At 40.6% G+C, this 25,837-nt stretch overlaps 3 protein-coding genes and 2 long non-coding RNA genes across 8 annotated transcripts in view; 3 read left to right on the forward strand and 2 right to left on the reverse strand.

Annotated features, from left to right (window-relative positions):
- Positions 1-8,977, reverse strand: part of LOC148653112 (uncharacterized) — a 93,811-nt gene extending 84,834 nt beyond the window's left edge. For 2 of the 4 annotated variants that reach the window (XR_015941604.1, XR_015941602.1), the window contains exons 1-2: positions 8,788-8,970; positions 8,013-8,567 (exon numbers count right to left, since the gene is read on the reverse strand). This is a non-coding gene — a long non-coding RNA (uncharacterized LOC148653112). Of the gene's footprint in view, positions 1-8,012; positions 8,568-8,787 lie in introns of all 4 variants that reach the window. The other 2 variants (XR_015941603.1, XR_015941601.1) reach the window with 2 other exon arrangements.
- A 1,541-nt stretch (positions 8,978-10,518) lies between these two features.
- On the forward strand, positions 10,519-13,009 carry LOC148653113 (acyl-coenzyme A thioesterase 1-like). Its single transcript, XM_088647687.1, has 3 exons — positions 10,519-11,186; positions 11,793-11,995; positions 12,117-13,009. The coding sequence occupies exons 1-3, from the start codon at positions 10,652-10,654 to the stop codon at positions 12,717-12,719; spliced, it is 1,341 nt and encodes a 446-aa protein (XP_088503813.1). The 5' UTR covers positions 10,519-10,651; the 3' UTR covers positions 12,720-13,009.
- Positions 13,010-15,047: 2,038 nt separating this feature from the next.
- LOC148653114 (acyl-coenzyme A thioesterase 1-like) lies at positions 15,048-17,465 on the forward strand. Its single transcript, XM_088647686.1, has 3 exons — positions 15,048-15,653; positions 16,279-16,481; positions 16,573-17,465. Exons 1-3 carry the CDS (start codon positions 15,074-15,076, stop codon positions 17,173-17,175), a joined length of 1,386 nt encoding a protein of 461 aa, XP_088503812.1. The 5' UTR covers positions 15,048-15,073; the 3' UTR covers positions 17,176-17,465.
- A 1,787-nt stretch (positions 17,466-19,252) lies between these two features.
- Positions 19,253-20,923, reverse strand: LOC148653115 (uncharacterized). Its single transcript, XR_015941605.1, has 2 exons — positions 20,788-20,923; positions 19,253-20,159 (listed from the first exon to the last, which is right to left on the reverse strand). It is a non-coding gene; the product is annotated as an uncharacterized LOC148653115 (long non-coding RNA).
- Positions 19,343-25,499, forward strand: LOC148653116 (acyl-coenzyme A thioesterase 1-like). The gene is made up of 3 exons (XM_088647696.1): positions 19,343-20,149; positions 21,572-21,774; positions 21,891-25,499. Exons 1-3 carry the CDS (start codon positions 19,570-19,572, stop codon positions 22,491-22,493), a joined length of 1,386 nt encoding a protein of 461 aa, XP_088503822.1. The 5' UTR covers positions 19,343-19,569; the 3' UTR covers positions 22,494-25,499.
- The last annotated feature ends 338 nt before the right edge of the window (positions 25,500-25,837 follow it).

The following is a 25,837-nucleotide window of genomic DNA, read 5'->3' on the forward strand; positions in this document are numbered from 1 at the left end:
AGTAGTAAAATATTTCCTTTCCCCCATAATGTCTCTGTGACAGGAACCCCAATGGCATATTCTTGTCTGCATTCTGGATGCCCCCTTTCATAATTTAGCATTCATGAGTCTATCAGCAAGGACCACTAGCCAATTTGATTTAATAATGACCCTAAGCATTATAGGAAAACAATAAATATTCCCGTTCTAATCATGTTTTTTTAATTTACATGCCAACCCCAACGGGGCTGTTGCAGTTGTTATGGAAACTGTAGTCAAGGTCATGGGTGAAAAGGAGAACTGGAATGTTTCACAAAGGAGCGATTGTAGCTACTGAACAGCAGAGACAGTACTGTAAAATATTTATACATCCATTGTGCTTAATGTGCCTTTTAATGTGGTGTTTTCTGCCATTTTGTCAAAATGCCATTCTACAGATTGCATTATCTTTTCTAAAAACCACAGTTTAACCAGAAGAATTTCAGCAGACAGCACACAGGCCACAGACATTTAGAGAGAGGTTTACATTATGTATACCAGATGTTTAACAGCCTCTAAAGCAAGTCAGGTGCAACTCTGTACAATTCCTTATTTAAAAGCATATAAACACTAACACAGCCATATAACCTGTGCATAAACAAAACAAAGTACCTAGTTTTTCTAATTAACAACTATGTTGAAACGGCAAAATGTGACCTTAACAGTAGCTTTTAAAAGGAAATACTGACACACTTACAGCCTTAATTCATAAAAATTACAATTTTTTTTTTGTTAAACAAAATTAAAATTACGTTTTGTTGTGTCTTTGCACCATACAAAAAAAAAACTCTTAAGTGATCCGTTTTGCACCAGAATGTGGGCCGAGACAGATACTGTACCTTAGACATAAAAAATAGAAATTCAAGCTAGTTCAGAAATGTGTTCCAGGAAGCTATAATCAACTAAACTAGAAATTCTAGAGAGCAGCTGAAAATGGGCTCAGAACACAAAACCCTTAAAACTGAGAGTTCAGTTGTCTATTCACTTGTTCTGATGAGTGATTACCTCTGCTTGAAAAGGGCTTAAATGTAGTTGCAAGGTTTTCAAGTATTTTCCTCATCATAATTCTGAGTGGGAGAAATTGTGAGAAGATACAGGGCTATTTTAGCAAAATCAAAAGTCTGCAGTTGGGGAAAGGCATAATAATTCCTGTAGTACCTCTGTGATCTGCAACTGTTCATGTAACATTGTTTAAAAAAACAAGATGCTGTATAATACTGAGGGGGAAATTCGTAACATTTCTCCGATAACAATAATGCAAACCTATCAAAGACTCACCCCTTATGCACTAATGTTAACCTCAAAGTCACGATGATATTGAAAATGTGTTATTTGGTCTAGTAGGGACTGTCGTGAGAAACTATTTCTGTACACAACAGATGCACATGAATGCAGGTCCCTAGAGCTTTCCGCCAGGGTCTGGCACCTGTAGTTATGAGGCATTTTAAAGTGTCATATTTAGAATAGAGAAAATGCAGAACAATCAAAACTGATTGATGATTGCTTTGTGCTCTTGTCTAGAACGCATGGGATTTTGGGGTCTTACCATCTTTTGCAAGCATACTTATGAGCCAAAATGTAACTTACTGTAGCAATGCAATATTTGAGCAAGGCAATCCCCTCATGGGTAGCTACCATGCTTTGGATGCTGTTGTTTCCCATTAAGAAAAATTGCGAAGTCTCTAATGTTTCAGCTCTCATTGACCAAGCAGATATTCATATGTATTTTTGCTTCCTTTGATGTTTTTCCCCATAAAAAAAAACAAACTAAGCTTCTCCTTGTACCCGCAGATGTAAAGCATTTCGAACGTTTTTACCAATTTTTGAAACAACAACCAAATAGAAATATGGGAGGGATAACACTAGGCTGGAAAAAGCATGCACATGATGCAATTCAAACTACAAGCTATCTCCTGTGCATTCCTTTGTTACACCTGCCAAGACAGGAGAGTGGGAGCACAAGATTAAATCAAGCCAACTGAAACACCATCTCTCACCCACAAGGAAGATTGCATTTGTGAAACTGCAACAATATTCCGCCAACATTAAGTGAAGAGAAACTGAAACCTAAATCGGCCGGCCCTGCCTGTTGATGAGATTACTGGACTTAAATACTCCTGCATCACGAAGCAAGCCCACTCCTAAGTATTTCCTGTTTGTGTGGATTACGAGGAGAAAGGGGGAGGGGGGGGGGGAGGAAAACATGTCACCCCATCAAAGAGTGTTGGTGGCCTGGTCAAAAATATCTGCCAGTCGTTTGTGTAATTCGAAGGAGATTATTGAAATGAGCAAGTAAATGTATTTTCATTCTATAATATAGCCCAGGTAGGCTAATGCTGATTCAATTTCTCCCTTGCTGCTGTCGAAACTAAAAGCTGGCTTCATTTTTTTTCTTGGCGCCTGTGCTGGTAATTTCCATAGCGATTAATTTCAGTGTTGATCCAGGAGGCAGTTGCTCAGTCCCCAGAGAGCTGGTGCTCCTACTCAGCATTCAGGAGAGGAGCCTGTGCTGCCTGAATCTATAAATTCACATGTCTGACTGCAATAAGCCTCTCTACCTAACAGCTGCCGGTGGGGGGATTAGGGAGAAATCTTTAATTTCATGCAAAAAAAGTGGTGTACAGTGGCTTTTGAACCCCTCCTCCGGGGACAGAAATTGACGTATTGCAAACCAAAACTATTTTGAATATATCAACACGCGAGGAGTTGTTTCTTTCTGCAGCAAAACAAATGTAAATTTCCTGTCAGAAAAATTAATGAAGGTACTGAAAGTTGTTACAAATTTCGAATCCAGAAGACATGGCAAATGGTCTCATATTCCTGTAAAAATAAAAAACGGATCTTTTCCGTACCGGATAGAAAAATTTGAGACTGGAAAATCTTCCCTCGACAATGCTACCATTTGAATTTCTGTGTTTGTGTGCAGTTTTTTTTAAACGAGTTAGCAAGTAATTAGTGATCCTCATAATTAAGGCGGAACCACATGGAGGATCACATTTACTCAGCAAGAGCTACAGTTTTTGACTCAAGGGCACCGTGCTGCACCAAAACGCTGGATACTTTGCTACAGGAGAATTCAACACTGTTTAGGTTTCAAGGAGCAGGATCTTGTACCCTGAACCTTGTTTTCACATACTGTAGTATCATCACAGCCCAATGCCCCCAAGCTGCCTGACTGCAAACTGCATACAGGTATGACTTTGCAAGAATACAGTGTTAAACCACAAGTGTGTTATTAGAGCTCACCTGGTGCATGTGCTGTAGTACACATGTGGACACTAGTTGTTTTGAAATGTAAGGATTATCTTTACAAAATGTAAGGAAATCAAATTTTTATTTGATTTAGAGTCAGAGTTAGAGGGTGGCTGGGGGAGAAGGTTTTTGTTGGAGCTAATGACAGGCTCGACTTCACTAATTTGGAAAACTTTTGTTTTTCTGGATTAAAGATCAAACCTGGTCACGAATTACAAAGCAGGAATTTTACACAGAATATTTGAGAAATAACTAAAAAACAACTGAGTTTTTAGTCTACCCCTAGCTTAAATTGATACTGCTTTCCCACTCAGTTGAAGAGACTGCCATTATTTTGGTAGAAGAAATGTAATACCATTACAATGGCCTTTAAAGTGTTTTAGGAGTGTCCTTTATGTTGTCAAAGGGCATTTATTGCATTGTGTTGACCAAATTTTGAGAATTTACAGATTAATACCAGTTTATCCATCATCACTTAAGCTTCTGAAATGACCATGCTTGTCTGGACATGGTAGGGGTCACTCAAGACTTCCTCTTCCAATCTGGCATCAGCATTTTGCACTAGTTTGGTGTATCTCTGGATCTTAGTCCCATCACATCTGGAACAACTTGGATAGTCAAACATCAGATGCAAGTTTCTTGCTAATTCTCTGTGTTCTGCTTCCTTCTTCGCCTCGTTATAAATGAAGTATTTACATTTTTAACTTAATTTAACTAACTTCTGATCCGACGGCTTCTTATTAACTAAATAAAGGAGCACTCCTGTTGCTTGTGCGCAACATCTCTGCACTACATTCTGTATCAGAGAGCTGAAGGTGGAGATATTACTTCCTTAAGCAGGGCCACCCAACCCGAAAGAACTTTATATGGAGCTAAAAGTGAACATTTGGGAAGGATGACAACAGCCAAGTTCAATTCACGTTAAAAATGATAAATACTAGAATAAGTAATCCCCTTCTCTCTCACACATTTGTATTTTGCATCCCTTGTCCAGCCCATTTCCACCTCTGCAGCTGGCCCTTAGTCACTCCTCGCTCCACAGAGGGGCCCCAGGTTCCTCAACTTAAGGCCAGGAGGTTGGCCCTGAGCCAAGCAGGTTAAGCTGAAAAATATACTAAATATACTATGACTAAAACACTCAATAAACACTATCAAGACACTTCATTCTTCGGAGTTGTTATCCTTAGTGAACAGAAACTTGTTTACCTAAAACAAAAGCCAAAACTCTATCTTGAAAACAGGTCATTTTCCCATCTAGTACTTAACTTGAATCTGAGCTTATGTGTCTAAAGTGTTTCATTATACAGAACTGTATATAAACCCATGGAACACTCCACGGCTGAAATGTTTTTATTTTTTTGTTGCAGTATGGAATTAACCTCTGCTTGTTCCTTTGCAGCTCCCCAACTGAACCTTGTTGTTGAAGTAGGGTGCTTATTTTTAATACAAAGGCAGCAGGCACTGAAGCACAGTTAAGACTCTTCGCAGGGTCTATGCAAACAATAAAAAAACTAATTTTCTAATTGCAAATTGCTTTGCACTGATAATATAAGAAGTGCTCTATGGAGAATTTGATGTAACAATCACAAAGGGCAGGTTTAAAAGGCTAGTAAACTCTGCCACAATAACTACATTTTTTCATCTTTTCTTCTTCATACCACGAAGCAAGATTTTTTTTTATGACGAACCTGGCAGTTTCATTAAAATCCTTAAATCGCTTAGACAGTTATTATTCAACAGGTAACACAATTACCCAAAAAGCATGTTCGCTTACTTGCTAACTTCTCACTTTATCCACCTGAAGGCAAGAGCTGGGGGAAAATTCTTGAATTCTTGTTTCTACAGGTCCAAACATGGGTATTAAGATTGGTTGCTTTAGATCTTTTCTGTTGGTTTAGTACCACAGGACCACATTTAGAATCCACACTGGTCTTTGTCATCTTTCTTTTCATTTCTGCTCATTTCTTCCAAGACTCCCTCAGTAGTCAAGCCTCGTACAAGATGTTTCTGTTTGCTTTGTAACTAACAGAGTGGAGAGAAGTAATTGTTAACAGAAGAGGAAGACACCATGTGAATTCTCCATGAGCCGCACACGGTCTCTGGGCTTTTGTAAAGAGTAGTTAAAAATGCAGACAAAAAAAAACCATGAGAAAAAACTTGGATGTGACAAACACTAGTGATAATCTGTGCAATTCTGATGTCACAAGGCTTCATTGCTGGTAATGTGTCCGCTTTGGAAAAATCTTTTGATCTGAGTCCATTTGCAAAATGTGGGCAATAATTGTCCTGAATGTGAAATACTTTGCGATGATGCAAGATTTCTGTTTCATATTTGAGCTAAAGGTCTCGATATCGCAAGTCAGATATTCCTCCTTAAATCAGGAAGTCCATTTTATTTCATTGTGGGACCACTAATGCGGGCCTTTAAAATTAATTCTGCAAGCGAATAGGAATTCAGTACTAACCTGACTGAAGGAAAAACAAAAATGTGTATAATCCAGATGTCAATGTGTCCAATCCATTGCTTTTGCCTGAGCCATGAAGTATAGGACTGTTCCCATTAGCTATGGATTTTGTCACTGCATTACACTGTGGAAAATAAAAATGATAATGTCTCTGTCCTGTTTTTATAGGTGCTGATCTGAAACACTCAAGGTATTATCCCTCCTCACCTTGTCTGACTGTTTTAAGTGTTCCAGAAGAAATACATTAGACTTTGCTAGCCAATTTCTCTTAATGGAACAGATGTAAAGATAGAGAGGTCTTTTTAAGTGTCAACTTCTTTGGAACTTTAAGCTTCTTCATTCTTTTGTAAACTCCATCAGTATCATGACTTCCACCTACAGTTAGATTCAGATGAATTTTGACTCTTCGCAACAACCCATCTTGCTGCATGTATCAAGGTGTAGCTGACAGGGGGTGTCTTTGAACTCCATTCATTATTTCACTGAATTGCAGCAAAGACAGAACCTACTGTGACATGTGTTCAAGGTTTATGACATGACCAATTTGTTTTCACTGGTTTCACAAATAGAAAACCCCATACAGATCATTTCCATTTCCTCAGAATAAAAACAAGGATTTTTATTCTGAGGTACTGTGCACAATACGTCAACTACATATGCTGTTAGCAAATATTGCTTCATAATAAAAGGGAAAGTAAACAGTCAAAATATTTTCATGTAATCATAACCGTCATGTAAGAAACAGGGGGAAAACAATTGAGTTTCAGACTTTGAGAGATATGCATTTGTCATTTTTTCACAACGGAAGTGTGAAGTTAGGTCTCAGTGATCTGTTGAACCACACATAGTCTGTGACTGGCGTTCTTGCCCACAATAAGATGCAGAATTATTTGCATTACATGCTATGTTTGATTACATCACTCTATTAAAGTGGAGTTCAATCAGACACAGAAAGTGTTGTGCAAAATAATCTACCAGGGGTCCTGAATCCTATTACTTTATGCTCAGATGTCTAGTTTTATCTCAGGATGGCATTTTGAGAACATAATTGAATAACCTTTGAGGCTGACTTGAAGAAGGTTTTCTGCAATGGGCTCTGGATGTATGTGAACTCATGACGATTTTTAATTTTTATGTAGAAAAATAAGAACAAAAATTTGTCCTCTCAGCTCATGTAGGTTAAGAAACACAGAGCACAGCAGTAAGTGATATCTCAGTTTGTGCCATTATGCTGTATTACCACAACCACACTCTAGTGTTGGTAGGCTTAAGGATTAGAATGGTCAGTGAAACTATTAAATTAGATTTTCACTGAAATGTACACACAATTTAAGGCGAACTAAGTGCAGAGCTATATCAGTGAGCGGGACATTCTGCTACCAAAGTGAAAATTATTTTAATTATTACTCTCTAACCAGCTTTCCCTGACCTCTGAGGAGATCCAGAAACAGAGGTAAGATGAGTGTCATGCCAACACTTTCTAATCAAGGGTTTGAAATAAGGAGTTACTCTGAGCCTGTAGCTTGCATGTCACCATCTACAAGAAAAAATATACTTCCCACAGCTTCCCGGAAACTAGAAAACTAGTGTTCTTGTAGTTTAAGCTTCCCAGAGCACCCCATTTTTCTTCATAAAAACTTTATGAATATTTACAGTGTATAAGCCTCCCCCGTGATTCTCAAGACACAAAAACAACAGTTATTTATTCTCTTAAAACTGCTGCATATCATATTTTAATTGATAATTACCATAAAACCATCCATCAAGCTCGATAATACCAACAGGGATCTCAACAGGATTTTTGTCTGTTGTGTTATTAAATTAAAGCAAAACTGAACTTGCAAGCTGTCAAAAAAAAAAATCTCCGTTGCTGTTGTGGGTTTTCCATGCCAGGATATTGAGACGGCTCTCCCAGACGGCAGTCTAACAGGTTAATCAGGAAGATCATGATTACTGAACGTGCTCTGCCGCAAATGCAAACTATTGATGCGTCAGAGAGATTCAAGGATTATTCCGTTTTTTCCCGTCTGAACTACGCAATAACGCATCGTCTAATCAGTAGTGCCTCAACAGTATTTGCGCGACAGCAGTAAAGGCTGTCCTGCAATATGCAAAAGTTGTCTTCATAAGACTTTAGCTATCTCCGTGAGAACCTAAACCTAAACGTCCTTATCATATTTTTATATACAGTATACGAGATAGTTTGTAATGGTTGGTTCGCATGTAATGCAGAAAATAAATATGGGTTCTTTGACCCTATGTTTTTACGTATCTTACCTGTATACGTGTTTGCATCAGCTCACACCCTTGTAGAACAAACAATACTGAGGGCTTCAGTTTTTCACCTTTCTTCGGCAAGAAGGACCTGTTGCTCCGTTCTCTTGTTTTTGTTGTGTTAGCAGTGCCCTCTGGTGGCTGACTCTGTGTCCCTCTCACAGTATTGCGTGAACACGGAAAATGAATGGGGACATTAGTTGAAAGTTTCTGGAGAAGCTGCGTCTGCTACGAGCCCCATCAAACTGTGGGATTACAGGCGCGACCTGAAACCCAGGAACCTTTTCAACGCAGCCTGTGTTAGTGTTAATGACCAGCTCTAACTGACAGTGATGCACAGATTTGATATTAACAGAAATAATCGATTCAGACAAGTGGAAATAAAGAATAAATACTTCAAAAATGTCAACAATGGGATAGCTGAAAGGTAGCCGCAGTCTTCTGCTTCCATCGTAAAGTAAACGATAATAAAAACCCACCAGGGAAATTGTGTGGAGGATACCCATGAGAGAAGCACCAATTCCGGCGATAGTCTTTTAACCTGCCAGTGTGTGTTTACTTTAGCGATAAAAAGTGGCAGTAACTCGGATATGCTTAACAGTTTATATATATTTACATAAACATATTTAATTGACTCCCTGAACATGAATGTGTTATTACTTTACTAAACAAGCAACTGCTTTATTTGAAAAGACACGATAGATATATACTGTATATAGACGATTACGTGATAATTATGCTAGATATAACCTTATGTGAAAACAGGAGGAAAGCTTACGTGCATAAAATTGAATGTTCTCGGCTGTTCCTTGTCTGGATGTAGTTACAACGGGGCAAACACTAGAGGTCGCCACGAAGACCCGGTTGAGTGTAATAAGCTCACCCGTGTGTAAATAGTTCACGCTTGTCATTGATCGTTTTATGGTATTGGAATGTTTACAGTCTCAAGTGGGCTTGCTTCTCAGTGAAAAGAGAGTATTGTAGGAGGGAGATTTCAGAAAAATTAAAGCGACGGAGAAGAACATGATGTGGCTCTGTTTGTTTAAAGAAAGTAACATTGCAGATACGAGATATAAAAAAGAGAAATCTTTTTTCTCAGACTCGTCAGTGTCTAGTCAAAGAATCAGCCCATCTCCAAAGAAGGGCTACGGCAGTATTACAACCCTTAAAAGAGTAACTGAATTAAATTATTTAATACCATGTCCCCATGTGAACTTTGTACACATTAGTGCTACAGCCCACAAGTATTGTCAATGGAGTGAGGATCTGTCCAAGCGTCCTTGACCAACAGTATATGAGTATATGAGTGTGGACAATACTGTCCACTACACGCCTGATTACCAGTTTTAAATGAGTTTTTAAACATATGTATATTTTTATTGTTTCTATATAAGCCATGAACTAAAAACAATAGCCTCTCAAAGTTGTTCATATTTAACATGAAATGACCTTCATGTGATTAAACTGAATCATTAAAATTCTGTTCTCAGTTGATTGTTTTTCCTCTGCAAAATGTTGCTAGTTCAGGTGTTGTTCAGATGTTGTACACTAATTCAGTCTTTCAGGTATATTCACATTGGTTCACAAGTTGTATGTGTGGTTATTGTCAAAGTCCAAACAGGTTTTTGGATTGTTTGCCTCCCCCTTGCACCAGCGCACTTTGGACACGCCCCCCTGTTTTCAGCCCCTATTCCTGCATGACGTTTTCCCAGTGTTTCCCCACTTCTTCGGATTGTGTCGTCCGCATAGGGTCCGGAAAGAACTGTTCGTTACAACAGTAACAGCGCTTGATACTTACCAGAAATGATTTCTCCTATTTTATGAAAAATATGATTTGTACAAAGAAATTAAATTTCTCAAAACAACACGATTTCCTTAAGCAGAAGGGGTGTAGACTTCCAGATAAGGCAAACCGCTCCTATTTATTTCTTTTGGACAGATGTCATGCTAGAATTTTATGACATACACAGTTGTAAATTAAAAAAATACAGCCAAACTCTTTACTGACTTTTCCATGTACAGCTTCGACACTTCGTCTTCATGTGCTTTCCGTATTTGTATTTTAAATTTTCTTTTATTGATTTGTAAGTCAAATTTAGCAGGCTAAAGGAATGTTTTTTATCAGTACAAAGTTCAAAGTCAGTGAACGATGTTGCTGCTTTTCAGCCACCTAAGAACGGGGGTCTCGGCAGGAAAGTCGGCTGTTTTCTGTTGTAATGGAAAGTTTCTGAGAAAAAGTGTTTTTTCCTAAAAATCTTGTTTACTGACAGAGCTGTGCTGCAGAAGCAGCTGGATACCTAGAACAAAGTGTGATAGCACCCAACTCGTCAAGGGCACGGGATGTTTTAATAAAGTTTATCTCTGCTGCTTGAAGAAGGGAGTATGAGAAACTATTTGAATAACTGCTCTTCTTTGCTTAAAGCAAAAACCTATAAGAAATGGAAAATTACTGCTTTGCCTGTCCTTGAACTGTTGCATCAGCTTAAAAAAGATATAAAACAAGGGCTCTCCCTGCTTGCTTTTGAATGAGCTTTAACTTCTCTGCACAGACGGTCGATGCCTTTTTCCCATATTGCAATATGAATAAAGACCTTACCAAGTAATCGAGAATACTTTCTGTGGCTCCTTTATTCTAACCGCAAATGTTTCCACGACACTGTTTCCATTGGACCTGGAAGCGTTTTTTGCACGTCGGTACAAGAGTGACCATGAGTCCGGTCAGAGTTAAGGTGGAGCCCGACTCGAAGTGCCTGTTTGACAGACCCGTGACGGTGAAAGTGGAGGGGTTGTCTCCTCACCAGCCTGTCGCTCTCCGGGCGACTCTGACGGGCGACAAGGGCGACGTGTTTGCCTCGGTCGCCCGCTACCAGGCGGACGAGAGGGGTCTGATAGACCTGTCCCAGTCCGCGTCTCTCGGGGGTGATTACACCGGGGTGCAGCCCATGGGCTTCCTCTGGGCCCTGAAGCCCCTCAAGCCCCTGAGGAGACTAATGAAAAGAGACATGGCCACCCCGTTCACAGTGCACATCGCCGTCCACGGTCAGGCTGCAGGGAGTGTGGAGAGCGCCGCCCCTCCGCTGGCCTCCTGCCTTCATGAGCGGAGCTTCCTCGGGGGAGGAGTGAAGAGGATACCGGTGAGAGAAGGACGGATCCGGGGGACGGTCTTTCTGCCCCGCGGTGAGTGTTTAGAGTTAAAACACAAAGTGGAAATCAGTGAAAATAACCTGGAAATGGTAAAGAGTTTGTAAAGGCGTCTGCAATAGAGGGTCTCAGCAGTATATAAATTCCTGTATTCAAATTGTTCTAGGACGGCAAAAAAAGGGAAACCCACTGACTGAAATACTTACTGCTCGTAGTAACAAATCCTTAGGCTCAGGATACTGAAAAATTTGTTTTGTTAAATTCATCAGATAAGCCAGATTAAAACATATCCTATTGTTTAATTAGGCTACGATGGCTCATCCATATCCCGACACACTTAAAGTTTTATAGACTCTGTATAATCTAAAGATTTACCTACATCATTTTAGAACGCCTAAGACTTGTTTATTAAATGTTTAAATATTTTAAGGAACAAACAAGAGTCATTACTAAGATTAGTTTATTATACTTTGGATGAAAACGTCTATATAATATATAAATGCAAGTAGTATGATTTATTAGAATTAGTACTATTATTTTTTTATTGAAATGTTACAATAGTTACATGTGTTAACTTTGCTCATCTGGGTGGCTATTTGTATACTGTAACAGTGTCAGAGCTGATGGACAGGTTTTCCTCAGGAGACGGTCCGTTTCCAGGGGTGATTGATCTGGGAGGAACAGCTGGAGGACTTCTAGAGCATCGAGGATGCCTCCTGGCCAATCACGGGTTTGCCACAATGGTACTGGCTTACTTCGGGTTTGAGGACCTCCCACAGAACATGGATGAATTCCATCTGGAATACTTTGAGGAGGCTCTCCACTTCTTTCAGGCACTTCCACAGGTATATCTGCATGCAGATGTGCAGACCAGCCAAAGTTCACTTATTGGAGGGGTTTTCATTTGGTTCAGAATACTTCAGTGCCCCGTGACATGACACCTTTTTATCTTTTTAATTCCTCCAGGTGAGGGAGAACAGTATTGGTGTACTGGGCCTCTCTAAAGGAGCTGACCTGGCACTATCCATGGCTAGTTTCCTGAGTGGTATATCTGCAGTGGTCAATGTGTCTGGGTGTTATGCTAATTTCCAGTGCCAACTGCATTACAAAGGCACAACCCTGCCAGCACTAAAGTGTTACCCAGAGAAGATCAAGGTGGATCAGGCATCTGGCTTACTTAACTTCTCTGAGGCCTACGACGACCCTCGTGATCCAGGATGCCAGGCAGTAGTGCCCATAGAGAGGGCCAGTGCCCGGTTCCTTTTTGTGGCAGGTGAAGATGACAAGGTCTGGGATGCCAGTCTGTATGCCAGTGAAGCTGCAAAGCGTCTGATCTCACATGGCAAAGAGAGGCCAGAGGTCCTGATTTTCCCTGGAACAGGACACATCATAGAGCCCCCATACTTCCCTCACTGTCACTCCTCCTTCCACAAGGTGATAAACGCCCCTGTACTGTGGGGCGGCCAGGCTGAGTCCCATGCCTTTGCCCAGGAGGAGGCCTGGAGAAGGATCAGACAGTTCTTCCTGGATAATCTAGGAGCTGCAGAATGTAGACAGAGCAAGCTTTAGGTGCAGCTATTTTGAAGAGTACACATGTTCTCACTGTTATTATGTGTGGTGTGAATTATTTTTCCTGTATCATGTTACGTAGCTTACACCAAATTGATCCATAGGTTTTAAGTAATTAGTGACTATTAAATTGGTTCATGATGTCCTGCTGTTTGGTGTTTGGATGTATCAATATATCAGCAATGTGATATGATCTTGAAATAATAAACATAAAAACTTCAACTCAGATCTACTTGAACTTTGTGGCTTTTGTAAACATGTAAGACAAATTAAATTCAATTTTAACTAAACTGTTGAATAGATAACTCTATTTTTATACATTGAATGTATTAAAACCTGAAATAATGAAATACACCACATCACTGTTGAGGGCTCTTTAAAAAGTAATGATGTTCTTTTCTGGTCCTTGTGGGCAGGAGTTCGACAGCCAGGTTTTAGTGTCATTTTTAATGGGTAAACACTTGGAAACAGTGGTATTTTAAAACAATTAAATACAATCAATTCAAATGCAGTGATTCAGGGCCCAGGGAAAACCAGGAGTGAACATGACAATGCATCGGGAGGATGTGAACCTACATGAATGGAGCAACAAAAATTTGTCCAGGAATATTTTGGACCTCCTGATTCACCTACACCTATTCTTTCTGTAATACCACATGCAGTACACGAGTTTGCTACAATGATCATACGTTTTTAATATTTGGTTCAGTGGTAGTATGATCTACACGAAGTGCCACAATTCTAACTTTTTAAATAGTTTCTTCTATAATCCCACATCACACTCAAGAAATATCCACACCACACCAGTGGGTCAGGTCTCACAATTAGGAAAGCCTGTTCACATACACGGGCATCGAAATATTATAACATGACAGCCTAGAGTCCGGTCTCAGTACTGCACCTTGAGTGGACCCCGTTCCTCACACTCTACATGATGCCCATGGGTCATTACAGCAGATGTCCCCCACCATTATAAACTGCTGTTACCTGCTTAACAGCCGGATTAGACCTGTTGCATTTGGCACCACATTGATTAAATGTTAAACGCTAAAGAATAACACCCTGTAATTTTCAATAAATACTGTATGGTAAGGAATTGCCTATGATATAACCTTCAAGTATGGAAAAATGCAAAGAAGCCAGGAATTCATTTAGAAAATATAACTACTTTTTGGATTTACTTAAAACGTTATACTTACCTTTTTATTGTGGAATGTTTGAAACTTAGATTTTTTTCCAGTTGCAAATTGTTTTTGTTTTCAAACTCCAGACTCTTGTCTCTCCCCTCTCTCCTCTTCTTCTTCTTGTTTCATTTTGTGATCTTATGTTGTGTGTTTCTGTACTGCTCATTAACACTCATTGACCTACACCTTACCTAGGTACGGTATACCAAGGTAAGCTTTACAGTGGTTTCTGATCAAGGGACCCCCCAGATCTCAACAAAAATCCTCTCTGCTTTGAAGCTAGAAGTGTTCACTCTGCCAAGTGTCACAGTCTTTATCTAAAATCTTAAGAGACCCTTCTCCTTCACCTAAAGCTGTAAGTGTCCTTTATGGGCCCAACACTACCACCTGCTATACTACGGAATACCAGAAGAGAGAGGTATTTTCAACCATATCGTTTCGTGTTCATTGCGAATACAAATATTTTGTGCCACAATACTGCCTCTTGCCTGTTTATATATAGTAGAAAATGTACTGCATGTGACTGATCTGATCCTTAAAAGTGGTTTAAAATCACGTTCACAGTTGATTGTTTTTCCTTTGCAAACTTTTGCTGGCTGGGATGTTTGGATTTATTGCATCATCCATCATTCACAAGCTTTGTACAGTATGTGACTAAAGTCCCAACAGATTTGGACTAGATATCTAGCATTTTGCTTAGTTAACAGCGTCACATTTATCCCGAAAAACGCCGTTCCGCTAATCTGTTAGAATCTGGTAAATAAAAGTAAATGCCTATACAACAGCGCTTGATACTTAACAGAAATGATTTCTCCTATTTTATGAAAAATATGATTTGTACAAATAAATTAAATTTCTCAAAACAACACGATTTCCTTAAGCAGAAGGGGTGTAGACTTCCAGATAAGACAAACCGCTGCTATTTATTTCTTTTGGACAGATGTCATGCAAAAATTTTATTACGTACACAGTTGTAAATTTTAAAAAAATACAGCTAAACTCTTTACTGACTTTTCCCGAAAAATAAACTTTTCCATGTACCGCTTCGACACTTCGTCTTCATGTGCTTTCCCTAATTTAATTTTTAAATTTTCTTTTATTGATTTGGAAGTCAAATTTAGCAGGCTAAAGCAATGTTTTTATCAGTACCAAGTTCAAAGTCAGTGAACGATGTTGCTGCTTTTCAGCCACCTAAGAACGGGGGTCTCGGCAGGAAAGTCGGCTGTTTTCTGTTTCCATTGGACCTGGAAGCGTTTTTTGCACGTTGGTACAAGAGTGACCATGAGTCCGGTCAGAGTTAAGGTGGAGCCCGACTCGAAGTGCCTGTTTGACAGACCCGTGACGGTGAAAGTGGAGGGGTTGTCTCCTCACCAGCCTGTCGCTCTCCGGGCGACTCTGACGGGCGACAAGGGCGACGTGTTTGCCTCGGTCGCCCGCTACCAGGCGGACGAGAGGGGTCTGATAGACCTGTCCCAGTCCGCGTCTCTCGGGGGTGATTACACCGGGGTGCAGCCCATGGGCTTCCTCTGGGCCCTGAAGCCCCTCAAGCCCCTGAGGAGACTAATGAAAAGAGACATGGCCACCCCGTTCACAGTGCACATCGCCGTCCACGGTCAGGCTGCAGGGAGTGTGGAGAGCACAGCCCCTCCGCTGGCCTCCTGCCTTCATGAGCGGAGCTTCCTCGGGGGAGGAGTGAAGAGGATACCGGTGAGACAAGGACGGATCCGTGGAACGGTCTTTCTGCCCCCCGGTGAGTGTTTAGAGTTAAAACACAAAGTGGAAATTAGTGAAAATAACCTGGAAATGGTAAAGAGTTTGTAAAGGCGTCTGCAATAGAGGGTCTCAGCAGTATATAAATTCCTGTATTCAAATTGTTCTAGGACGGCAAAAAAAGGAAAACCCACTGACTGAAATACTTACTGCTCGTAGTAACCAATCCTTAGGCTCAGGATACTGAAAAAATTAGTTTTGTTAAATTCATCAGATAAGCCAGATTAAAACATATCCTATTGTTTAATTAGGCTACGATGGCTCATCCATATCCCCACATACTTAAAGTTTTATAGACTCTGTATAATCTAAAGATTTACCTACATCATTTTAGAACGCCTAAGACTTGTTTATCAAATGTTTAAATATTTTAAGGAACAAACAAGAGTTATTACTAAAATTAGTTTATTATACTTTGGATGGAAACATCTATATAATATATACTATAAATGCAAGTAGTATGACTTATTAGAATTAGTACTATTATTATTATTTTAGACAAAAATGTTACAATAGTTATATAAACAGGTGTGTTAACTTTGCACATCTGGGTGGCTCTTTGTATACTGTAACAGTGTCAGAGCTGATGGACAGGTTTTCCTCAGGAGACGGTCCGTTTCCAGGGGTGATTGATCTGGGGGGAGTAGCTGGAGGACTTCTAGAGCATCGAGGATGCCTCCTGGCCAATCACGGGTTTGCCACAATGGTACTGGCTTACTTCGGGTTTGAGGACCTCCCACAGAACATGGAGGAATTACATCTGGAATACTTTGAGGAGGCTCTCCACTTCTTTCAGGCACTTCCACAGGTATATCTGCATGCAGCTGTGCACATAAGCCATTAAATCTTGCATTTGTTTTCAACCACTTACCCCAGTCTTGTCGTCTTAATTCCTCCAGGTGAGGGAGAACAGTATTGGTGTACTGGGCCTCTCTAAAGGAGCTGACCTGGCACTATCCATGGCTAGTTTCCTGAGTGGTATATCTGCAGTGGTCAGTGTGTCTGGGTGTAATGCTAATACCATCTCCCTGCTGCATTACAAAGGCACAACCCTACAGAGGGTGACATATTCCTCTGAGAAGATCAAGGTGGATCAAGCATCAGGGTTATGGAACTTCTCTGAGGCCTACGACGACCCTCGTGATCCAGGATGCCAGGCAGTAGTGCCAGTAGAGAGGGCCAGTGCCCGTTTCCTTTTTGTGGTAGGTGAAGATGACAAGGTCTGGAATGCCAGTCTGTATGCCAGTGAAGCTGCAAAGCGTCTGATCTCACACGGCAAAAAGAGGCCAGAGGTCCTGAGTTTCCCTGGAACAGGACACATCATAGAGCCACCATACTTCCCTCATGGTCACTCCTCCTTCCACAAGGTGGTAAACGCCCCTGTACTGTGTGGAGGCCAGGCTGAGTCCCATGCCTTTGCCCAGGAGGAGGCCTGGAGAAGGATCAGGCAGTTCTTCCTCGATAATCTAGGAGCAGCAGGATGTAGACAGAGCAAGCTTTAGGTGCAGCTATATTGAAGAGTTCACATGTTCTCACTGTTATTATGTGTGGTGTGAATTGTTTTTCCTGTATCATGTTACGTAGTTTACACCAAATTGATCCATAAGTTTTAAGCAATTAGTGACTATTAAATTGGTTTATGATGTCCTGCTGTTTGGTGTTTGGATGTATCAATATATCAGCAATGTGATATGATCTTGAAATATTAAACATAAAAACTTCAACTCAGATCTACTTGAACTTTGTAGCTTTTGTAAACATGTAAGACAAATAAAATTCCATTTTAACTAAACTGTTGAATAGATTACTCTATTTTTATACATTGATTGTATGAAAACCTGAAATAATGAAATACGCCACATCACTGTTTGTTGAGGAGTCTTTAAAAAGTAATGATGTTCTTTTCTGGTCCTTGTGGGCAGGAGTTCGACAGGCAGGTTTTAGTGTCATTTTTAATGGGTAAACACTTGGAAACAGTGGAATTATAGAACAATTAAGTACAATCAATTCAAATGCAGTGATTCAGGGCCCAGGGAAAACCAGGAGATACTGAGGCCATGCAGGCCCAGGAGTGAACATGACAATGCATCGGGAGGATGTGAACCTACGTGAATGGAGCAACAAAAACTTGTCCAGGAATATTTTGGACCTCCTGATTCACCTACACCTATTCTTTCTGTAATACCACATGCAGTACACGAGTTTGCTACAGTGATCATACGTTTTTAATATTTGGTTCAGTGGTAGTATGATCTACACAAGTGCCACAATTCTAACTTTTTAAATAGTTTCTTCTATAATCCCACATCACACTCAAGAAATATCCACACCACACCAGTGGGTCAGGTCTCACAATTAGGAAAGCCTGTTCACATACACGGGCATCGAAATATTATAACATGACAGCCTAGAGTCCGGTCTCAGTACTGCACCTTGAGTGGACCCCGTTCCTCACACTCTACATGATGCCCATGGGTCATTACAGCAGATGTCCCCCACCATTATAAACTGCTGTTACCTGCTTAACAGCCGGATTAGACCTGTTGCATTTGGCACCACATTGATTAAATGTTAAACGCTGAAGAATAACACCCTGTAATTTTCAATAAATACTGTATGGTAAGGAATTGCCTATGATATAACCTTCAAGTATGGAAAAATGCAAAGAAGCCAGGAATTCATTTAGAAAATATAACTACTTTTTGGATTTACTTAAAACGTTATACTTACCTTTTTATTGTGGAATGTTTGAAACTTAGATTTTTTTCCAGTTGCAAATTGTTTTTGTTTTCAAACTCCAGACTCTTGTCTCTCCCCTCTCTCCTCTTCTTCTTCTTGTTTCATTTTGTGATCTTATGTTGTGTGTTTCTGTACTGCTCATTAACACTCATTGACCTACACCTTACCTAGGTACGGTATACCAAGGTAAGCTTTACAGTGGTTTCTGATCAAGGGACCCCCCAGATCTCAACAAAAATCCTCTCTGCTTTGAAGCTAGAAGTGTTCACTCTGCCAAGTGTCACAGTCTTTATCTAAAATCTTAAGAGACCCTTCTCCTTCACCTAAAGCTGTAACAACATCTTCAAGTGTCCTTTATGGGCCCAACACTACCACCTGCTATACTACGGAATACCAGAAGAGGGAGGTATTTTCAACCATATCGTTTCTTGGTCAATGCGAATACAAATATTTTGTGCCACAATACTGCCTCTTGTCTGTTTATATATAATAGAAAATGTACTGCATGTGACTGATCTGATCCTTAAAAGTGGTTTAAAATCACGTTCACAGTTGATTGTTTTTCCTTTGCAAAGTTTTGCTGGCTGGGATGTTTGGATTTATTGCATCATCCATCATTCACAAGCTTTGTACAGTATGTGGCTAAAAGTCCCAACAGATTTGGACTAGATATCTAGCATTTTGCTTAGTTAACAGCGTCACATTTATCCCGAAAAACGCTGTTCCTCTAATCTGTTAGAATCTGGTAAATAAAAGTAAATGCCTATACAACAACAGCGCTTGATACTTAACAGAAATGATTTCTCCTATTTTATGAAAAATATGATTCGTACAAATAAATTAAATTTCTCAAAACAACACGATTTCCTTAAGCAGAAGGGGTGTAGACTTCCAGATAAGGCAATTTATTTCTTTTGGACAGATGCCATGCTAGACGTTTATGACGTACACAGTTGTAAATTAAAAAAAAATACAATACAGCCAAACTCTTTACTGACTTTTCCCGAAAAATAAACTTTTCCATGTACCGCTTCGACACTTCGTCTTTGTGTGCTTTCCGTATTTGTATTTTAAATTTTCCATTATTGATTTGTAAGTCAAATTTAGCAGGCTAAAGGAATGTTTTTTATCAGTACAAAGTTCAAAGTCAGTGAACGATGTTGCTGCTTTTCAGCCACCTAAGAACGGGGGTCTCGGCAGGAAAGTCGGCTGTTTTCTGTTTCCATTGGACCTGGAAGCGTTTTTTGCACGTCGGTACAAGAGTGACCATGAGTCCGGTCAGAGTTAAGGTGGAGCCCGACTCGAAGTGCCTGTTTGACAGACCCGTGACGGTGAAAGTGGAGGGGTTGTCTCCTCACCAGCCTGTCGCTCTCCGGGCGACTCTGATGGGCGACAAGGGCGACGTGTTTGCCTCGGTCGCCCGCTACCAGGCGGACGAGAGGGGTCTGATAGACCTGTCCCAGTCCGCGTCTCTCGGGGGTGATTACACCGGGGTGCAGCCCATGGGCTTCCTCTGGGCCCTGAAGCCCCTCAAGCCCCTGAGGAGACTAATGAAAAGAGACATGGCCACCCCGTTCACAGTACACATCGCCGTCCACGGTCAGGCTGCAGGGAGTGTGGAGAGCGCCGCCCCTCCGCTGGCCTCCTGCCTTCATGAGCGGAGCTTCCTCGGGGAAGGAGTGAAGAGGATACCGGTGAGAGAAGGACGGATCCGGGGGACGGTCTTTCTGCCCCCTGGTGAGTGTTTCTTAAGGGATAAAACAAAGTGAAAATAAAAAATTAAAATGACTTGATTGGCGTTAAAGTTTTGTAAAAGATAATAGTGTAACGACTACGCCCCCTGTGAATTAACTAGGGTGACCAGACGTCCTCTTTTTGAGACCTAAAATATCGGTCCGACCGCGATTTATAAAATTCCAAAAATTGTCCGGGATTTTGTTTTGCTCGTTACTCAGACTGTGTAAACAAACACAGGCTGACATATTTTCGTTCCTTCCATGCATTACCGGTAGATGTTTTGAATTTACACGCAGCGTAGCTTGAAAAGGGTTTGTGTGTGTGTGTGTGTTGCTGTTTTTATGGCCATGAGAAATAACGATGCTTAACTCGTTTCATTATATCTCAAAATGTTTCGTTAAAATTGATCATTTTTGCAACCAATGAGGACTTCTCCTAAGTTATGATGTCTTCATTTTTGGAAAATAAAAATTATTTAAGTTTAAAATAAGGCTATATTTCTGTTTTTTCCTTGTTTGCCATTATGGAAGAGAAATGGCAATCCTGCAACTGTTTAAAAGTTTACTAAGAAGTTTAAAAATAACTAGAGAGTTTAAATTGAATTTTTTTTATTAGAAAAAGTAATAAACATTCATTACTTTGGGGTATTGTGTCGAGTGTCGATTTTCCCCCGTCCTCTTTTTTGAAAACCAGAATATGGTCACCCTGCTTTAGCTCAGCCGACAAGGTCCTTGTTGTGTGACGCGGGTTCGAGCACCGGCGGTGCAGGACCGACTTGAGGTATGAGCGGCGAGGGCACATGCGCAGAGAACCCGTATCCGTTGAAATAGGAAGGTCTAGGACAGTGCATGTAAAATGCTGGTTTAAACTGCTCTTAGACTGCATAAAAAAGTGTGACCCACTGACAGAATGACAGAAATACAACTCATTTGTAGGAACAGACCTCAAGCTCCGGCTGCAGAAAAAAAAAAAACTAGTTTTGCTGAATTCATCAGGTTTAACAAATTAAAATGTTTTCTAAGTTTAAAGTTAAGTCATTTTTCAACCACTTCATGGCTTGTTTCCTGAGTGGTACTGTATATCTGCAGTGGCCAGTGTATTCCCACATCATTATAAATCCTACATACATAAGAAATCCGATAATACCTATACTGTTTTTTTTCTTCACATTTTCTAATATCTAACAAATAAGCAAGTGTTATTACTTAGTTTAATTTAGTGTATGTGTACTGTAGGTGATTTAAGATACTTGAGATGAAATTATCTACAAGAACATATTATAATGTATGGTAATATTATTCTTATATTCTTTTTGTAAAAAATATAACAGCAGTGGTACTGCTATAGCAGTAATAACCCTATATTTCAGTGGCTGTTTGTATACTGTAACAGTGTCAGAGCTGATGGACAGGTTTTCCTCAGGAGACGGTCCGTTTCCAGGGGTGATTGATCTGGGAGGAACAGCTGGAGGACTTCTAGAGCATCGAGGATGCCTCCTGGCCAATCACGGGTTTGCCACAATGGTACTGGCTTACTTCGGGTTTGAGGACCTCCCACAGTACATGGTTGAATTCCATCTGGAATACTTTGAGGAGGCCCTCCGTTACCTTCAGGCACTTCCACAGGTACTTGTATATCTGCATGCAGATGTGCACACAAGTCATGGTAATGTATTTTGCATTTATTTTTCAACCACTTCCACCAGTCTTGACTTGACATTTTGTCTGGTTAATTCCTCCAGGTGAGAGCGAACAGTATTGGTGTACTGGGCAACTCTAAAGGAGCTGACCTGGCCCTGTCCATGGCTAGTTTCCTGAGTGGTATATCTGCAGTGGTCAGTGTGTCTGGGTGTAACGCCAATTTCATGTCCCAACTGCATTACAAAGGCACAACCCTGCCAGCACTGATGTTTTCCTCTGAGAAGATCAAGGTGGATCAGGCATCTGGGATATGGAACTTGTTTGAGGGCTATGAGGACCCTCATGATCCAGGATGCCAGGCAGTAGTGCCCATAGAGAGGGCAACTGCTCGATTTCTTTTTATTGTGGGTGAGAATGATCAGCTCTGGAATGCCAGTCTGTATGCCAGTGAAGCTGCAAAGCGTCTGATCTCACATGGCAAAGAGAGGCCAGAGATCCTGAGTTTCCCTGGAACAGGACACCTCATAGAGCCACCATACTTCCCTCACTGTCACTCCTCCTTCCACAAGGTGATAAACGCCCCTGTACTGTGGGGCGGCCAGGCTGAGTCCCATGCCTTTGCCCAGGAGGAGGCCTGGAGAAGGATCAGACAGTTCTTCCTGGATAATCTAGGAGCAGCAGGAGGTAAACAGAGCAAGCTTTAAGTTTAGCCATGTTAGAGAGTATAGCTGATCTAATATCAGTAATATCGGCAGCTATGCTACAAAATAGGGCAGTAAATTCACTGTGTTTATGTATAAGCTATGGTAAAAATATTATGCATGTCTTTTATTCTGTATATATAATGGATCTTTTCATGTATGCCCCCTCATACGTGTGCATTTGTAACATAAAAATGATCTTGTTATGATCAGAATGAAACATGAAAAAAATAGTATTTAAATTAGGTTCTCTTCATATTATCTTTACTCTGCGGAGTGTTGCTGGCTCAGGAGTTGGACACCTAAAACATAAATGCAGTCTTTCCGGTATACATTTGTTCACTGGCTGGTTCCCTGTTGAGTGACGCCAGAGGCCCAGTGGTGGGGGACTGACCTGAGGTGGCAGCGGCGAGGGCGCATACCCACGTGAACCTGCAAGTGATACAATACACAAGGACATGAAACTAGTATAACATGATGGCCTACAGTCCCATACTGTACCTTGAGTGGACCCCATTCCTCACACTCTACATGATGCCCATGGATCATTACAGCAGAGTGTCCCCCACCATTATAAACAGCTGTTACCTGTTACCTTAACAGTCTGAATGGACTTTTTGTGTTTAATACTACATGTACTGGAAGTTGGCAAATTAAAAGCAAATATTTTATTTCACACACATATGTGAGAGAATAGCTGCTCAAATCCCCTGATGTCCTGAGGAGATGTTCTAGTGCAGAGACAGCCAGCCTGAGCACTTCTCTTCCGTGACACTGCAGGTTTTTAAACCTTCCTATAAATTACTGCATTAATCCTTAATTGTCTAATTGGTGCAGCCTAGCAAAGACTTACAAAGGAATGGTAGTATCATTGCTGTGCTAAATCGGTTATACTTTGTTCACAACAGTGTTACAGCCACTCTTATAAATGCAGTGAGTTTATTTTCAGGCGTCTTTTGAATCATCTGTAATACTTTACCACTGTGGCAGCACTGGGGCCCTGGGTTCAATTTTGGGCTTCTGTGCTACAGAAAACCAGAAGAGGGCAGTATTTTCTGCCATGTTTGTAAATTATTCATCGTGTTTATGTATACATAAACACGATGGTAAAATATTATTCTTCTTGTTTATAAAAGTTATAATAATAATTGCTTACACTTATATAGGGCTTTTCTGGACATGCCACTCAAAGCTTCACAGGTAATGGGGACTCCCCTCCACCACCACCTGGATGATGCGACAGCAGCCATAGCACGCCAGAATGCTCACCACACATCAGCGATCAGTGGGGAGGAGAGCAGAGTAATGAAGCCAATTCATAGAGGGGGATTATTAGGAGGCCATGATTGGTAAGGGCCAATGGGAAATTTGGCCAGGACACCGGGGTTACACCCCTACTCTTTTCGAGAAGCACCCTGGGATTTTTAATGACCACAGAGAGTCAGGACCTCGGTTTTACGTCTCATCCGAAGGACAGCGCTTGTTTACAGTATAGTGTCCCCGTCACTATACTGGGGCATTAGGACCCACATGGACCGCAGGGTGAGCGCCCCCTACTGGCCCCACTAACACCTCTTTCAGCAGCAACCTTAGTTTTTCCCAGGAGGTCTCCTATCCAGGTACTGACCAGGCTCACACCTGCTGAGCTTCAGTGGGCTGCCAGTTGTGAGTTGCAGGGTGATATGGCTGCTGGGAGTATATAATCATATATTATATAATTATACAGTAGTGTATAATCGTTTTTTATGGTTGTCCCCTTAAACTTGTGCATTTGTAACTAAAATGATCTTCAAATGATTATTATGAACCATTAAAAATATGAAATGACGTTTTCGCTTTGTTATCCTTCAGTCACAAAATAATGCTAGCTCAGGAGTCGAACACCTAAAACACGAATTTAATCTTTCTAGTACACCCACTGTTCACAACATGTATTTGCGATAAAAAAACAAGAAAAAGTCCATATTAAAGTGTCGTTTTTCTGTGCGGTCTGTCTAATCCTGGAATATACAGTAGTGAAAAACATTTGTTAATAGTGTAGCGTTTTCGAGTTCGCGCAGAATAAAGGACAAGTGGAGACGAGACGAGAGAGACAAGCTTTATTCTCCCATTCAACCCAGAACCCCACACAGCTTTTAAACACACATAAGGGAACCGACGGAACACTACACAGCTTAGGGTTGTAATTCGTTAACAGAAGTCTATACACTTACAAAGCTACACAGGACACTTAAACTACTATAACACTATCTACATAAGCAGGGTCAGCTGCTGGTCATCGTGCTAACCCTCAGACCCCCCCAGCTACAACTACCAGCCTGCTTCGCGGTACCCTGAGTGCCTAGGTGCGCTTCCTCCAAACCACCGGGCGAGGGCGCTACACTAGTAAAGTACAAATAAATGCAATAGGAGTTCGACTTCGCCTTTAAAACAACTGTTCTGCGTATTTACAACCTAAAAAAAAGTTTAAAGTAAATAAGCGACGATGTTGCTTATATCTTACACCTTGCCAAAATAGAGAAAACAATATTTACTCACCATTTTTCTGCTTGAATCCGTGAAAACATCCACTTCCTAGAGGGAGGTAAGATTCACAATTAACCTTTTGTGATTTTGGCTGCACCGATAGGCAAAAAAGCTGTCACTCAATGAATTCTGACACTGAGACTTTGAAGAGGTTTACACATCGCTGTGGTCACTGCTTGGCTGTAAAATGAGTTATTTTGCTTATGCCTGTGCATCACATGAAAAGTAAGCAAAGACTTATCTGTTTATGTTTGTGTCTTATCACATTGTTTTCTTCTTTTTTATAATGTTATCATTATTTTATTTTGGAAGATAACCATGTGAGGACCTGGCTTATGCAGATTTTTTTGGCTTTGTTCCATCAGTTTTACTTATAAAAAGTTCCGATTTTTATCCAATGTAGTAGATGTGTTGTTGAAACCTTACAAAATAAACTGGGCCTTTTTATGTGCTACTTGAGAACGTGGCTTGACAAAATGAAAAGCATTTGTTGTTGTTTTTCTGTTTTTCTTTTGGATATTTCTTTCTAGTGTATGTACTGAGTAGGAGACATAAAAAATGATGTTTTGACCTGAAGCCCAAGGGATTAGTTTCAATTGAAGACTTGAACTAGGCCTTTGCTGTCTATACTTACAAAGTTGTTACAGTTGTTTTTGGGGACATCATTCCAGGCAGAAACTGCCTCTGGAGATCTATGAAACATGGATTACTAAAAGGGTAGAAGGGTGGTAAGCTCACCCTTAACAGTCCTATAGGTTTTAACTAAGAATTACTCATTTATATCAAAATATCCTGCTGTTTGGCCTTTGGATGTGCAGTGC

This window comes from Lepisosteus platostomus, chromosome 10 (assembly GCF_059453375.1).
Source record: "Lepisosteus platostomus isolate fLepPlt1 chromosome 10, fLepPlt1.hap1, whole genome shotgun sequence".
NCBI lineage: Eukaryota > Metazoa > Chordata > Actinopteri > Semionotiformes > Lepisosteidae > Lepisosteus > Lepisosteus platostomus.

What these genes read in the sequence shown, in the direction of transcription:
- LOC148653113 (XM_088647687.1), top strand. Translation starts at nt 10,652, where the DNA reads ATGTTTCCACGACACTGTTTCCATTGGACCTGGAAGCGTTTTTTGCAC. An exon ending in GACGGTCTTTCTGCCCCGCG is followed by an intron (nt 11,187 to 11,792) that starts GTGAGTGTTTAG and finishes GGTTTTCCTCAG; the next exon opens with GAGACGGTCCGTTTCCAGGG. An exon ending in TCTTTCAGGCACTTCCACAG is followed by an intron (nt 11,996 to 12,116) that starts GTATATCTGCAT and finishes TAATTCCTCCAG; the next exon opens with GTGAGGGAGAACAGTATTGG.
- LOC148653114 (XM_088647686.1), top strand. Translation starts at nt 15,074, where the DNA reads ATGTTGCTGCTTTTCAGCCACCTAAGAACGGGGGTCTCGGCAGGAAAG. An exon ending in AACGGTCTTTCTGCCCCCCG is followed by an intron (nt 15,654 to 16,278) that starts GTGAGTGTTTAG and finishes GGTTTTCCTCAG; the next exon opens with GAGACGGTCCGTTTCCAGGG. An exon ending in TCTTTCAGGCACTTCCACAG is followed by an intron (nt 16,482 to 16,572) that starts GTATATCTGCAT and finishes TAATTCCTCCAG; the next exon opens with GTGAGGGAGAACAGTATTGG.
- LOC148653116 (XM_088647696.1), top strand. Translation starts at nt 19,570, where the DNA reads ATGTTGCTGCTTTTCAGCCACCTAAGAACGGGGGTCTCGGCAGGAAAG. An exon ending in GACGGTCTTTCTGCCCCCTG is followed by an intron (nt 20,150 to 21,571) that starts GTGAGTGTTTCT and finishes GGTTTTCCTCAG; the next exon opens with GAGACGGTCCGTTTCCAGGG. An exon ending in ACCTTCAGGCACTTCCACAG is followed by an intron (nt 21,775 to 21,890) that starts GTACTTGTATAT and finishes TAATTCCTCCAG; the next exon opens with GTGAGAGCGAACAGTATTGG.